Here is a 15225-nt window from a genome sequence, read left to right as displayed (position 1 = left end):
TAAGGCCTTTGACAAAAAGTTATAATGTGACCCACTGCTAAAGACTAGCACAGTAACACTAAATGCTGGTGTTTGCATCCCCCTGCCTTTTGGCAGGAAGCAGAATTCTTTTCATCCTTGAGTTGGGTACAATTCCCAAGAATCCTACCAAACATTAGATGGAAACAGCTCTAGCAAAGGAAATGAAAAGTGCTATGGTGTAAAGAAATAGTAGGCAATTCTTTTCCTATCGTAACTACCGCTTTATAAGTCCTTCAAGGGCCTTTCGTGGGATCTTGAACATGGTGTATTTTACCTGGTCCTTAATAGTAAGTCACCTTGATATTACTCAAAGGCCACAGACTGAGCATTTTAGAACAGGGGATGCCCTGTAGGGCTGTTATGTTGATTGCTGAGAACAAATTCCCATCCCCAGCTCATTAAAGTATGCACCGAAAGACCAATGTCCTGTTGATTTCTTGAAAGCATTACCAACATGCCCAGGTATGTTGTTCTCTGTGGGGAAGCGTTAGCTTTTGGCAACACGTTTACACTAGGTTAACAAAAAAGCATTCCACTCAATTATTATTAATCCTGTTGAATAGCAAGAGCTCCACTCACTCCAAGGCCTCCTCCTGCACTCTTTCCCTTAGCTGCAGCTCAGCCAACTGGCTCCAAGTCACGTGGCAGCCTATGAACGATGGAGCGCACAATGCTCCTCTCACTTACTTGGCCTTTTATAGGAAGCCCGGTCCCCCATCATGTGACTCGTCTCGAATGGCAACAGGGAGGAGGGCAGGCCTCCCCTGCCACAATGGCGCCCCAGGCTGATTCCTGGAGTCCATTTTCTGGCCTTGAATGTAACTTTTTTATTGTAGTATCTGGACACAATCAAAGCACTTAACTCAAAGCAATTGATTGCTTTTAATGTGGCAGGCATGATAATACAATATATGTGCCTTTCCAACAATCTACCAAACTCTTTTCAAGTTTTTCCCCATTTATTTCATTTGTTCCTGATGAAAATTTAAAGGAATATTGTCACTAATTTATTGAAAAAAAATAAAATGGAAAAAAGTTATCATGGAGTGCTTCTGTAACCAGTGTACCTGAGTCACGCTATATCGTCTCTGAAATTGACAGAAGTTTTTGAGTTTAATATTTCACTTTCACAACATACTATATAAACCTCAAAGTCAAAGGGCTTTTCTGAATTAAACAATGCAAGCGTTTTTAAAAGTTTGGGGTTTTTTTGCTAAATGGAGGATGATCTCTTTTATTTTGTTCACCAGGTTGTTTAGTGTAATTTTGGAACAATTAACCAAAGAAGCAGAAGGGGGTACCCATTCAGGTGGTAAATCAGGTGGCTTTGATGTAAAAGCCCTAAGAGCCTTTCGTGTGTTGCGACCTCTACGGCTTGTATCAGGCGTGCCCAGTAAGTCACTGTTTCTTAAATTATTTATGGTATTTATTATTTTTAAAAAGGTTGGATTTTCTTCCCAGACAATAGCCTCCTCCTCTGAGGATATAATAATGGTCACCCTTGCTATCTGACTATTAAGATGAAGTATATTTAAGATGTCACCAATTTTAATTTGAATAAGGATATTTCTGAATGATAGATATGATTGTGGTACAGGTCTTCCAAATAGGCAGAGGGATCTCTATAGTCATGGTCTATGACAGTGGTGGCGAACCTCTGGCACATGTGCACAGAGTTCATCATGTGGGGGGATGGAAAATTCCCCCCCACAAACACATCTAGGCTGGCCTGGGCCGCTGGGCACAACGTGTAGGTAACCCTGTTAAGTGCTGTTAAACCCCACTGATTTTCATGGGAAGAACTAAAGCACAATCCTTTACCTGAGGGTAAGCTCGGTTGCTTACCCTCAGGTAAAGGATTGCGCTTTAGTTCTTCCCATGAAGCAATCCCCGTTGTGCCCTTATCTGTTTGGACACAAGACAGAAAATAAATCATGAACTTAAGTCACGTCTAATCACCTCCATAATATCTAGCAAAATTTACCTGTGTCTTGATATCACTATGAGTTACATTTCTCTGCATCTTCAACTGCTGTTGCTTGCAGTCTGTGACACAGAATGTCACGGTATAAGGACATGGATAGATTGTAATGATGGCTGTGGAAAGGGATGAAAGGGAATGAGACCTATGACAAGGTTTTTAGCAAATGTGGGGAACTGTTTCTAAGCTCCCACTTTATTCACGCAGCGTTTGGGACTCTTTAGTTTGGAAAAGGAAACACTTCTTCACTCAATGTGTGATTGGTGTTTGGAATATGCTGCCACAGGAGGTGGTGAGGGCCACTAACCTGGATAGCTTTAAAAAGGGCTTGGACAGATATATGGAGGAGAAGTTGATCTATGGCTACCAATCTTGATCCTCTTTAATCTGAGATTGCAAATGCCTTAGCAGACAAGGTGCTCAGGAGCAGCAAAGCAGAAGGCCCTTGCTTTCACATCCTGCCTGTGAGCTCCCAAAGGCACCTGGTTTCCAGTTTGTTGCAATTATAACCCTTGCAGCAGTTATTAAGTGCCAACACAGTTCATTCAACTGGTTCTGGTGGGTTTTCTGGGCTGTGTGGCCGTGGTCTGGTGGATTTTGTTCCTAACATTTCGCTTGCATTTGTGGCTGGCATCTTCAGACACAGTGTGTAACAGACTTCCCTCTCTGATACACCTCTGAAGATGCCAGCCACAGATGCAGACCACGGCCACACAGCCCGGAAAACCTACCAGAACCCGTTGAATCTGGCCTTCAACAATACACAGTTCATTCAGTTTCTTAGAAAGCTTTTCTGGTAGTATACCCAACAAGATTGTTTTTGAAGTAAGAGGAAATTTAAATGTGATTATCTGCTGTATCCTCTTATGTATTTCTGTTCAGAACTTCTTGGGTTTTTACAAGTCCACCACATATGAAAAAAGTTCCAACCTCTTCATTACATTTCCAGCAGACACCATCATATTGGACTCTACTAGTCGATGTCATGCAGAGCTGTGCTTGCACATTTATCCATCACACTGGTATAAGTGGCACATACGCCAGCGCGGAGGTCCAACAGGGAGGTGGGTGGGCACTGCTGAGTCCAGCAGCTCCCAATCTGAAAATAACCTGGAGCTGCACCAGCCTAAACATGGATACCAGTGCAGCTGGAGACAGGCTAAGGGCATTCCTGGGGGGCAGAACTGACTTTAGTCAATTTCCACTGGGCTTTCAGCCTGGGAACACCCACAGTGCAGGCCAATGACTTAAGCCACGATAACACGGGGAGGAAGTCATTATTTCCTATGGGGCATTCTGGGTGGCAGTGAGGGATCTTTCCCCCATTGCTTGCTATGCCATCCAGAGCTACCCCCTATCTGGATTATGCTGCTAGGCACCTAGTTCATGCAGGGCAATGATAAAGCTTGCTTGGCCTGTTGTCATCCTGCATGAAATGATTTCTCAGTGAACCGTAGATGTACTTTTTCATTTCATTTTCTTGATTTGTTTTCAATTTACTCCTTATCACATTTGTTCACTTTCATTATCATATTTGCAATGGGAAACACATTTTTAAACACTGCATTTTTGTATTATTGTACCAATGTAAAATTGTGCAACAAAAAAAAATAGAATTGCATTGTATAGTTAATAAAGTCATTCTTGGGGCTGTGTAATCAGAAAAGTTCTCCCAAGCCACTGAGTTAGCAAGAAGCATCCGAACAATGGTATGTTTGACTGTGGTGATTGGCACAGTTCTGTGTCAGTCACATAATCTCCTCTTTCCCAATTCTCCCTACCTCTTCTTTGTCCTTAGGTTCTCTTGCTAGTCTGCCAGATATTAGTAATGTATTTCATTCAATTGCATTACCTTTTTACTTCATTACTATAACAATAATAATGAATTGCAATTTTAAATGTTTTTTCTTGTTCATTTGGAAATTAATGCATGCCCCTTTAGCTATGTAAAGAAAAATAGTGATAGTGTAATATTAGAGCTGCTGAAAAATAGCCTCTAGTAGAACAGCGTGAACACTGCTTTTCTAGAGAATGAAAACTAGATTGCTAGAACTGGAATGAACTGCTAAAAGGAGAAATTAGACAGAATAACAAGTGGATTTGTATATAATCCTTTCTGTTTTCATTCATTGCTGTCATTTGAGGGTGGTTTGGATCGAGTGAAGCCTCTCTGTTTCTCATCTCTTACATTTAACATTTGATTCAGAAGCAAGGTCATAATGCCGTGTTTATTAGACCATAATCTGTTGCCATGGAAATGATGGTAATTGGTACAGATTTAGCAAAATTACTTCAATGGAGGATCAAGCAACTGTGGAAATATGCCATGAGTGGGGAGAAAGCTTTTTGATCAATTGCAAATCTCACTGCCAGTGTACCAATACCTCTAATTTTGTATGAACACTTTTATCAAGCACATTTGGTTTTTTAAAACAGTGGCCAGATCCTTTAAACAAGCAACAACAAAGCCCACCAAAATGACCCTCCCAAACTGAATCAGCCTCTGTGGCCTTTTGCACACATTTGGCCTCTTTGGTTCAAGCGTATATTATCTTCATGTCAGATTCTCAATCATGCACATTTCCTGCCCTCTTCAGAACTCACTGCATCACAGATCAGGGAAACCCTGTGGTTTCCAGCAGCAGGCAAAGCACAATTTCCCCCCTGTCTGGTCTGCATAGGGAAAGCAGAGCAGTATGCATTTTGTCCCTTCAACTTTTCTGCTCATCTCTGCCTTGCCCTACCCGTGCAGTAGCAGTTCCACTGGCATTTCCAGAGGTAGAAAGGACTGTTTTTATTTTTGTTTTTAATGTAAACAATTTTGATCTATCTGAGGAGCACTAGACTGAAGAGATTTTTTTTTAACAAAAAATCATAAACAGGTGGCAAACAACCACCAAACCCGGAAGCATTCTCCTCAGGGAGCAGGCAAAAGGGTGATTAGTAAATGTATTAGAGACTCAATTAGGTAAAAATGATTTGCAGCAGATTAAGAAAACGTATGAGGGTTTTTTTTTTAACTTTAGACACAGAAGCTGAAGTTATCAAGGAGTTTATGCTAAGTTGGGCCAAGAATTTAGGATATAGTATAAAGTTGGAAACTTGGCAAAAAATGTGGACCAAAGGTATGCGTTTTAAAATAGGAGTTATTATATTAAGAAAAAAAATGTGTGAAATGTATTACTCTTACTATCTGATACCTTATCAATTATCTAGAATGAAAGGAGGATCAGATCAATGCTGGAAATGTGGAGGGGAGAGAGGCACCTTTTACCCCTAGTGGTGGACCTGTAAAAAAGCGAAACATCCTGGCAACAAATTCAGAGATATTTAAAGAAAAAATTATGTTCAAACCAGAATTGTATTTGCTTGGGTTTGTGGCTATGAAAGGGTAGAAAAGATATGAGGAGATATTTTGACATTTATCCATTTAAATGAGGATTGTCTGGGTGAGAAGGTGGAAATTGAGTATTCGAAATATACAAGAATGGCAAACTGAAGTTTATTTATTTATATATCAGATTTAATATACCGCTGCATCCCCAAAGGGGATGGAATTGGTGAAATTAGCAAAGTTGACAGGGTATATATTGGATAAACCTGTAAATGAATTTAAATTAGAATGGAAAGATTGGGTAAAATATATTGTGCAGGATTATAATTAATATAAAATTTGAATGTAACTGAAATTGAATTAAATTAATATAAATGTTGTTTGGTGATATCAGCAGGAAGTCTTTGTTGTTGTTGTTTAGGCAATGAGTAAATATGAAATTTGGATGCCTTGCTTAATGGACAACGTTTTGTATCAGATTGATTTAAAAATGGAATATATTGTAGTGATTTGTTGGAACAGTTTACAGTTTAAGTGATTGTATTTATTTATTGAATAAACTTAATTAAACTAAAAAAACAAAAAACAAAATTGCAGTTAGACTCAGGAGAAGCAACAAGGCGCCTCCTTGAATGTAAATGAAAAAATGCAGGGAGACCCCCGCTATGAAGCACACTGTCGCTCCAAAAAACTGTAAGTGCACAAAGGGCTTTAGATTAATGTGTTCATAGATATCTGTACTTACTCTGCACATGAACTCCTTTGTCTAGTATTTTTAGATCAGGGACACACCACTCCTAGACCCTCTCCTGGTTAAATTGTAGTTCAGCTTGATTTCAAGATTGAGAGGCTTGCAAATTATTGTGCTAGGTTCTTATATGTGCTAAGTACCATTTTCCCAAAATTATTCACTGTCGTATAAAACCAGGTGAATTTTTGTTGAATGTATGAAATTGAATTCAAAGGCTTAAGCATTTGCTGAAAGTGTTTGTTTTTATGGTAATGGTCTTTGTTTGCACTTGTATATTCGCCACTTCTGATTGTGTGTCTGCAAAACAGTATCACCATCTTTGTTCATGCTTTTTGTTTTTACAGGTTTACAGGTTGTCCTGAACTCCATTATAAAAGCCATGGTTCCCTTGCTCCATATTGCCCTTTTGGTATTATTTGTAATCATAATCTATGCTATTATAGGATTGGAACTTTTTATTGGAAAAATGCACAGATCATGTTACTTAGAGGATTCAGGTAGGTAAAGAAACTGTTGCTCAAATGAATGATTCTTATAAATAAGAGATCTAATCAATACTTTCAAGAAAAATTAAAAACGTATTTTATATTATTTCTATGTGTAAGAATAACCATGGGGGAAAACATGGGGCTGAAATGTGATATGTAATTAATGACCTATTTAGGTTTTAGTATAAACAGATTGTTTTGAAAAAAGATGAAAAAAGAAAAATGTAATTTAATAGTAACATTTTAGAAATTAATAGCGAGTATCCACTATTGTTGTCTTCATAATTAAACTATCTCTTTATTGGAATTGATGTATATTTAAAAGTTGTAAAATCTGTTGAAAATCATATGGTTTTACATTATGTGTAAAACTGTGTTGGTTCTCTCAGTGCCCATAATTGTAATCAAGATGAGATCTGTTTAGTGTTTGTCAGGGGCGAATCTAGGCAAACTGGAGCCCGGGGACAAAATCTGAGTTTGGTGCCCCCACCCCCACCCCAGGTATGGACGACCACCCTCCCCCACAACGCCCAAACAATGATTTTTTGCACCAGCTCACAAAACACCTCCCACCACCAGCAAAACATACATGGCTTTCTCCCCACCAACTCTCTTTCCTAATTGTGTCCTCACACCAACCCTATCAGGTAGGTTGTTAGCCTCAGAAAGAGCTCCAAGCCAGTGCAAGGGGAATTAACTTTTAAGCATGTAAATCTCTCACAAGTCACCCCCCATCTGAAGGTTTACCAAGCAAACATCAGCATCATCTCTCACAAATCACCTCCTACCCCCCAGCAAAACATACATGGCTCCCTCCCCACCACTTTCCTAATTGTGTCCTCACACCAACCCTGTGAGGTAGGCTGCTAGCCTGAGAAACAGCTCCAAGCCAGTGCAAGTGGGAATTAACTTTTAAGCATGTAAATCTCTCACAAGTCACCCCCAAGGTTTACCAAGCAAACATCAGCATCATCTCTCACAAATCACCTCCTACCCCCAGCAAAACATACATGGCTCCCTCCCCACCACTTTCCTAATTGTGTCCTCACACCAACCCTGTGAGGTAGGCTGCTAGCCTGAGAAACAGCTCCAAGCCAGTGCAAGGGGAATTAACTTTTAAGCATGTAAATCTCTCACAAGTCACCCCCCCATCTGAAGGTTTACCAAACAAACATCAGCATCATCTCTCACAAATCACCTCCTACCCCCAGCAAAACAGGCATGGCTCTCTCCCCACCACTTTCCTAATTGTGTCCTCACACCAACCCTGTGAGGTAGGCTGCTAGCCTGAGAAACAGCTCCAAGCCAGTGCAAGGGGAATTCACTTTTAAGCATGTAAATCTCTCACAAGTCACCCCCCATCTGAAGGTTTACCAAACAAACATCAGCATCATCTCTCACAAATCACCTCCTACCCCCAGCAAAACAGGCATGGCTCTCTCCCCACCACTTTCCTAATTGTGTCCTCCCACCAACCCTGTGAGGTAGGCTGCTAGCCTGAGAAACAGCTCCAAGCCAGTGCAAGGGGAATTAACTTTTAAGCATGTAAATCTCTCACAAGTCACCCCCCATCTGAAGGTTTACCAAGCAAACGTCAGCATCATCTTCAGTTCTGCTGCTGCTTCTGGGCTCCCTGCTCAGCTTGCCTTTTCCTGTGCCTGCTGCCTGGGAGAAGGCTTCTGAGTAATGCCACACTTAATTTAAGGCGAATAAGGCATGCTGGGTTAGAGGGAGGGGAGGTGGAGCTCCCCAGTCCTTCTCCTGGGAGCCCAGTGGGACTTCTCCCCCGCCCCCTGGACACTCCAGGCCACTGTACAGAGTGGGCAGGGCTACGACAGGCACTGGGAGCAGTCCGCTGCTTCAGTGCCTGCTTTCTAGGGCTTGCTCAATCCCTTGCTGTATAGGAGGATGTTTTGGCGCCCCCCACGTGACCTCAATCGATGCGCCCGGGGACAAGGGGTACCCCATGTCCCTAGGCAGGAACGCCAGTGGTGTTTGTCTGTTTGGATTGCTTTATTTTCTTTTTTATAATTTATTTTCTTTTTAGATTTATACTCCGCCCTTCCTGAAAGGAGCTCAGGGTGGCAAACAACATGTAAAACAAATACCATAAAATAATAAAAACATAAAAACATTTTAAAATAGCATTACAAACGTAATTGCAGATGGTGATTTACAATATCAATTATATTCCTCCCCCACCCCCTCCAGGAACCTTTAACTCCCCGCCCACCTCTTTGCTCACTATTGTCTCACCTGAATAACATTTACTGCATCTGCCTTACCAAGAGCTGTGACTGCCTGTGGGGGAGGGGATCCTTGCCCCCACCTCCTAATAGCAGCCTAAACAGAGGAATGGGGTGTGCGTACTGCAGAATGAGTCATCTCTGCTGGGCCATCGAGTCTTCCCCATTTTTAGCAGCTGCTTAATCCAGGGAATAAGGCATGCACACTGCAGAACAAGCCAATTCTCCCATATAATTGTATCTCCCCAACTCTTAGCAGCAGCCTAATTGCCCAAATGGGGTACACACACTGTTGAACAAGACATCTCTTCTGATCAGTTGACCCTCCCTTACCTTCTGCCCCTGCCCCCTCTCTGCTTGCCACCTGGGGCACTTGTCCCTGTTGCTTCCCTTAGATCTGGCCCTGTGTTAATATAATTGACAAGTGATCTTTACATCTGCAGTTATCCAATTTGGAAGTAATCCTTATGCATAATTCGTGAAGGGATGGACTGTCCTGGCGATGAACCCCCAACCAGTGGGTGTGCAGAGTATGAAAAATTGTTTAAGGAAAATCTGTGATGTTATATAACAAGTTATGATTCCTGGTCAGAGACCAGGTTGAAAAGAGAAGCGGGAATATTTGCAGATGCACTTTAGTATATGTACAGTTATCCTCTCCACCTTGCTGGAATTGGGGGTGCGAGACTCCCTGCGATCTGGAAAGCCGGTTAAAAAATTTGGTTCTTCATACCAGAGAATAAGTCTGATTTTTTTCTTTTTCTTTTCTTTTAACTATAGAAAAGAAATTGTGTATATTTATGGTATTAAAAGATAAAATATGTTCACACTATACAATACCATTCATATACTTTGTGCATTTCTGCGTTTCTAAACTTTTTTTGTGCTGTCTGTTGGCCTTAGTGTGTCATCTGAAACTTCTGCAAAATCCAAATTCCCATTTAATTTCTTATGCTAATGCACACTATATCAAATGCAATGGGGAAAGTCGTGATGTGGAAGGGATAACTGTACTACATAAAATTGCAATGAAGGTGATGTGGTCTTTATCAGATCACTTTTTTGTACTTCATTTTTGGTTTTCTCATGAAAGAGGTACAAACCTTGTTTTACCATTTACTGGAGTCTGTTTTATAATTTCAAAGTCATATTGCTGTATGATCCCATTCCAAAGTACCTTTGCTGAATAGTTCAAAAAATATATTAAGACATCTAAATATATGGTTGCACAAGTGCAGGCATTCAGCATTAATCTGAGCTAGTGATTAGGCTGAAGGAAACATGGTAGCATGAAAAATGCAAGATGAAAGGTTGGTTCTTTCTGTGCATGTTGAAGTCATATTCTCCATTTTTTTGTTTTATTGAATGATATTGAGCCAGTTGCATTTTGTTAGATTGCAAACCTATAGAATGAACCAGAGGAGTATTATTCACTCCCTGTTTTTGTTATTGTCATCTCATGTTAGCATTTTCTCATGTACTTATGGAAACTTATTGCTTGTGCTTAAGGATCCTGAAAATCAATTAGATCCAAGAAGTGAAAAATACTGTTGGTGATGATTTCTGCATTTTCTCCTGCTACCACTGCAATTGAATAAGCTGTGTCCATGGATCCATATACAACCAATAAATGTTTATTGTGTTTTATATAGAATTTTAATTATTTTGTCTGAAACTTATTCTATTTATGATTTTAGATATTAGTTATGCTTTCTAAAATCTATTTTGTGATATATACTAGTCTAAGACAATAATAAACTTTGATTAATGCATATACAGCCAAATTTGGCAAGTAAAAGGCTATGGCTTGCAATATGTAAGGGAAAAACACTCCTGTAACTTCAGTGTCTCTCCAAGTCAACGGTTCAACATATAGTATTTTTAGATTATTATCATCTTTGGACAGTCTTTTTTTCAAGTAAATCACTGGGGATTTCTCATTGTTATGTTTTTGACCTATTTCTAGATTTCTTAGCTGAAGATGATCCTGCACCTTGTGCATTCTCAGGGAGTGGACGTCTGTGTAGCGTGAATGGCACTGAATGTAAGAGTGGCTGGGCTGGACCCAATGGAGGCATAACCAACTTTGACAATTTCGCCTTTGCAATGTTAACTGTGTTCCAGTGTATAACCATGGAAGGTTGGACTGATGTGCTATATTGGGTAAGGACTGTTTGCTTATCTGAAAACAAGTTTCCACCTATAAAGGAAAACTGCTGTATCCTGAAGGAGTCTACTGGTAAGTAATGTCTATGAGCCGGCCAAGTGAAGAAACACAGTTGCAGATATCATCCATTTGCAGAATTTTATTGAATTCCTTGAGTTAAAATGTCATGTGCTCACTGTACTTTTATTATAAAGCACCACTTGGGTAAATTGAATCCTATTTTTCTCTTATTTCAAAAAGCCTATATGCAGATTTCTGATTTGTAAAAGCAGTTGTTGATTTTTTTTAAAAAAAAGCTCTAATTTTGAAACTTTTGCAATTAGATATCAGCTTGGAGTCTTTGGGGACTGCAGATTATATGGCAAACATGCTATATACCACAAGGGGGTGATTAAGATGTTTCCCATTTTAATTTTCTTACAAGCAGACAATGAATCATCTCCCTACAGTTAACAAAGAAAAGATCACTGCTGTTGATGCAGTGCCAAGATTATTTTAGCTTGTTCCAAGAGTGCTAATAATGTTAATTTAAATTATACCGACAGATTTTTTTGCAGGCTGATATATGTAACTTCACATGCATACTATGCATGCCAAGACTAAATAAATGTATACCATCCTAAGCATGTCAACTTGGGAGTCTAATTGAATCACTGGGAATGACTTCCAAGTAAACTTGGGCAAGATATAGTTCATCAGCATTACTTAGTTCTTTGAAGGAACGGTTTGTATGTAATAACAAACTAGGGTTAGCTGCTCCATGATCAAGCCTTAGCATCCTTGTCCTCATTACTCTGTATCCCCCCCCATTTGCATATAAACAGCAAATGACTAATTTCCCCTTTTGTGACAAATCACAGTGTACTGTAACATTCAAATAATCAAGCTATGAGTTATACTTGTAAAGCAGGATTCCAAACCATACTAGTTCTAGGCTTTTTATCCCACTGTGCAATTTAAGAATGGATATTAAGAAGGAAACCCCAATAAGTTCAGTGTGACTTGGCGTAGTCAAACGGTCCGGAGTCAAGGCACAGGCAGGAGGTCAGGTAGGCAGGCCGAGAGCCAAGTTCAGAGGAAGATCTGGCATGTGGAGCTTACCAGGAAGTACACTCATTGCACCCAGGCCAAGCTACATCCAAGACAGGGCTTAAGTAAAATGCCCTGCTAATGGGGCCAGGATCCTGCGCTACTCTGAAGCAGATGCCCCAGCTCACGAAGCCTTCTGCCATAGTGAGCAGCAATACGGGTACTTCTCCTTTTATCACTTTTAGCTGCCTGTTTTTGCCTTCTTCATGCAGCTGACTCATTACTCAACTTTTCTGAGGTGACTGTTGGCTCTCCCAGTTGCATGGCATCAAGCTCTGTTGTTGGTTCTGCCTTGACTGGGAGGGAAGAGCTTGGAGCTGGCTCTGCTTTGGCTTAGAGCTGGCTCTGGTGCCTGCAGCTCCTAGTCCACAGTGCCTTCAGGCTCCACACTGGATTCCTCATCTCCCTGGGACTGGATCATGACACTGCTATAGTGACACAAATTATACTTTGCAGTTTTGTCTAAACCTAGACCAGGGGTGGGACGTCCACAGGGACATGTGGGGGTCACATGTCCCCAAGGGCATGCCATCCTGTCATGTCGGGGGGCCGCAAAATCACCCTCACCCCACCCCTCCTCCCTCGTGCAGACCCAGATCCCAGGTTGGCATGGGGGAGGAGGGATGTGCTGTGTGCGAGTGATTTTGCAGGGGGGGGCTGTGCCGGCACGTTCGAGTCAGCATGGGGGAGGGGTTCAAAATCGCCCCCACACCTCTCCCCCTTCTCCCTTCGGCTGGGCCTGGCCTTCCAGGCCGCTCCTTCAGCTGATGGAGGCTGAAGGAGAGGCCTAGCAGGGCTGCCACAGGGCGCCCCTCAGCCCCACCCCACTTGGCTGCCCGGGATCGCCGCTGGCTCAGGTAAGTGGGGTGTGGTGGGCATAGCTACCATGAGGTGGGGGATACAGGCGTAGCTACCACAGGGTGTGGGGGCACCATTTTGCCCCAGGCGCCATTTCCCCCTGCTATGCCTCTGACCTAGACACAGAGTTTTGAAACTCCATGGCCAATCAAAGTTATACAAAATACTATTGAAGCCTTTCCCAGCTGGAATCAACTTGCTGTTTTGAGTTTTTCAGGCAGTGTGGTTGTGATCTGGTAGTTTTTGCTCCTAACTTTTCTCCTGCATCCATGGTTGCCATCTTCAGAGCTATGTCACACAGGAGATGTCTGACAGACCTCTGAAGATGCCAGTCACAGATGCGGCCGAAATGTTAGGAGCAAAAACTACCAGACCACAGCCACATAGCCCAGAAAACTCACAACAGCCAGTTATGCAAAATAGCTGGATTATGAGCTCCATTTCAGACCAAAATGTTCTTTGGTTTTCCTATTACATAACCAGGTAATAAGAAATCTTTGGCAGACTTTTACACAAAATATTGAATCTAGGATTACTGGTTGACTATTTTATTCCTGTATTGAGTAGAAATTTAAACCAATATCAAAGTTCTTTGTGGTAGTATATGCTGTAACTGGTAGCATTTGTAATTTAGGAGATAGTAGACATGAATATAATGCGCTAATAAAATATATATTTTACATTTTTTCTAATAAAATATATTTCACAGCATGATGTCGAACATCTGGATGAGCTACTTCATCATCATTTGCAGAACTGTTTTTAAAGATGGAGCTTTACATTGTATACCAGTTCAGCTATCACTGTCATTAACAACTGCTCTTACAAGTAATATCTACTGTGATACAGGAATAACTTCTTCTGTAACCAAAGGCAATTACCCTCTGAAGGTGACAGAAGAACAGCAGTAATGCTAAGTGTTTATACAATCGGCAGGGATTTAATTAGTAATGCCTTTATTCCCCCAATAGCATTATCTTCTAAAGTAGTTCTACCTCCCATGGAAACAGAAAATAACTATTCGGTGAGTGTTTTTCACACCAAGCAGCAAAAACAATTGACTCCAATGCTTTTATTCTTTGATAGCTGCTTTTTAATTTCAGTGTAATTCTCACCATGACAGATAGGGTATTTTTGGTTACAAATATTGTAGTGTTTTCAAGATCTTGGAAACCCCCTAGATGGCTGTTAGGAGGTAACCAGCTGGAACTAACCCAATTGTTTTAAATACTTGGGCCTGCAGCTTCACTATAGAAGGGTTTGGGCTAGTCACAGAGACCATGCGATTACAAATTGTGTGGCCAGCGTCTCAGCTATCATGCGTTTCTTCTATAATAAGGGCAAACAATATGTACCCATGGCGCTTAAAGTCTTCAGTGCCAAGGTATCCCAGCAGCTTTTATATAGGGTTTCACTTTGGATAGACTCTTGGTCCAATTCAGTCGAGCAAGTACAATCAAAATTCTTGTATAGACTCCTGGGCATGCCTCATTGTGTACCCTATGCCGTTTTGTGCCTTGAGACTGGGCAGCACCTCTTGGAGACAAGAGCCTGGCTTGCCACATTCAAATTTTGGTTATGCCTCTGCTTTAACTATGACGTCACTGCTTTGATTCACAAATCCTTACAGCTTCTTTTTGCTCAATCTGAATGAATCCAAAATCCTCATGCTAGGCTACTCTTTGAATTCCTTGGCCATGCTTTCATCTACAGAGATATTTCAATCCCTGAAAAGGAGGCTGCTGGATGAAGAACATCAATTCTTAATCAAAAAGGCCACTAGGTCTTGCTCACCTCTAGCCCTGGGTATCCCCTGCATGGGAAGCAGGGGGGCTAAATAATTTCTCTGTCAAATAATTTCACCCAGGTTACATAGAGCAATGATGCTGACTCGTTGCAATAGTCTTCCATCAGCTGCACCAACAGAGATTTGCCAAAATTCCTTACCATCAAAGACTTTGTGCATGCAATGGGGACTGTGCAGATTCCATAGTACATATCTTGCTCTACTGCCCCCTTTATACTGCACTTAGAAGAAAGCTGCTATCACCATTGTTAGCTAAAAAAGAACATGCTTCCAATTTGCAGAAGATCATTTTCTTATTAGACAATACTAGCAGCAATGTAACTGATTCAGTAGCCAAATTTCTTGACTTATTTATAATTCAGAGTCCTAACGGTAAACTTGACTAATACCTCCCACCGACAGGCACAAATGAACCCCCACAACCATGCTGACATCTCATGATATCACGATACAACCATTTGCACTTGCATGATTACGCAGGTG

The 15225-nt window shown here is 41.1% G+C and overlaps 1 protein-coding gene across 1 annotated transcript in view; it reads left to right on the top strand.

Moving 5' to 3' along the window:
* The first annotated feature begins 1287 nt into the window (after positions 1-1287).
* CACNA1D (calcium voltage-gated channel subunit alpha1 D) overlaps positions 1288-15225 on the top strand; it is a 181938-nt gene continuing 168000 nt past the window's right edge. Inside the window, exons 1-3 of the mRNA XM_048491394.1 lie at positions 1288-1414; positions 6432-6584; positions 10788-10984. Coding sequence (XP_048347351.1) covers positions 6467-6584; positions 10788-10984 — 315 coding nt within the window. The 5' untranslated portion in view covers positions 1288-1414; positions 6432-6466. The remainder of the gene's footprint in view (positions 1415-6431; positions 6585-10787; positions 10985-15225) is intronic.

This window comes from Sphaerodactylus townsendi, linkage group LG03 (assembly GCF_021028975.2).
Source record: "Sphaerodactylus townsendi isolate TG3544 linkage group LG03, MPM_Stown_v2.3, whole genome shotgun sequence".
Taxonomy (NCBI): domain Eukaryota; kingdom Metazoa; phylum Chordata; class Lepidosauria; order Squamata; family Sphaerodactylidae; genus Sphaerodactylus; species Sphaerodactylus townsendi.
The sequence above is the reverse complement of the archived record's forward strand: the minus strand, read 5'-3'. Positions and strand labels throughout refer to the sequence as shown.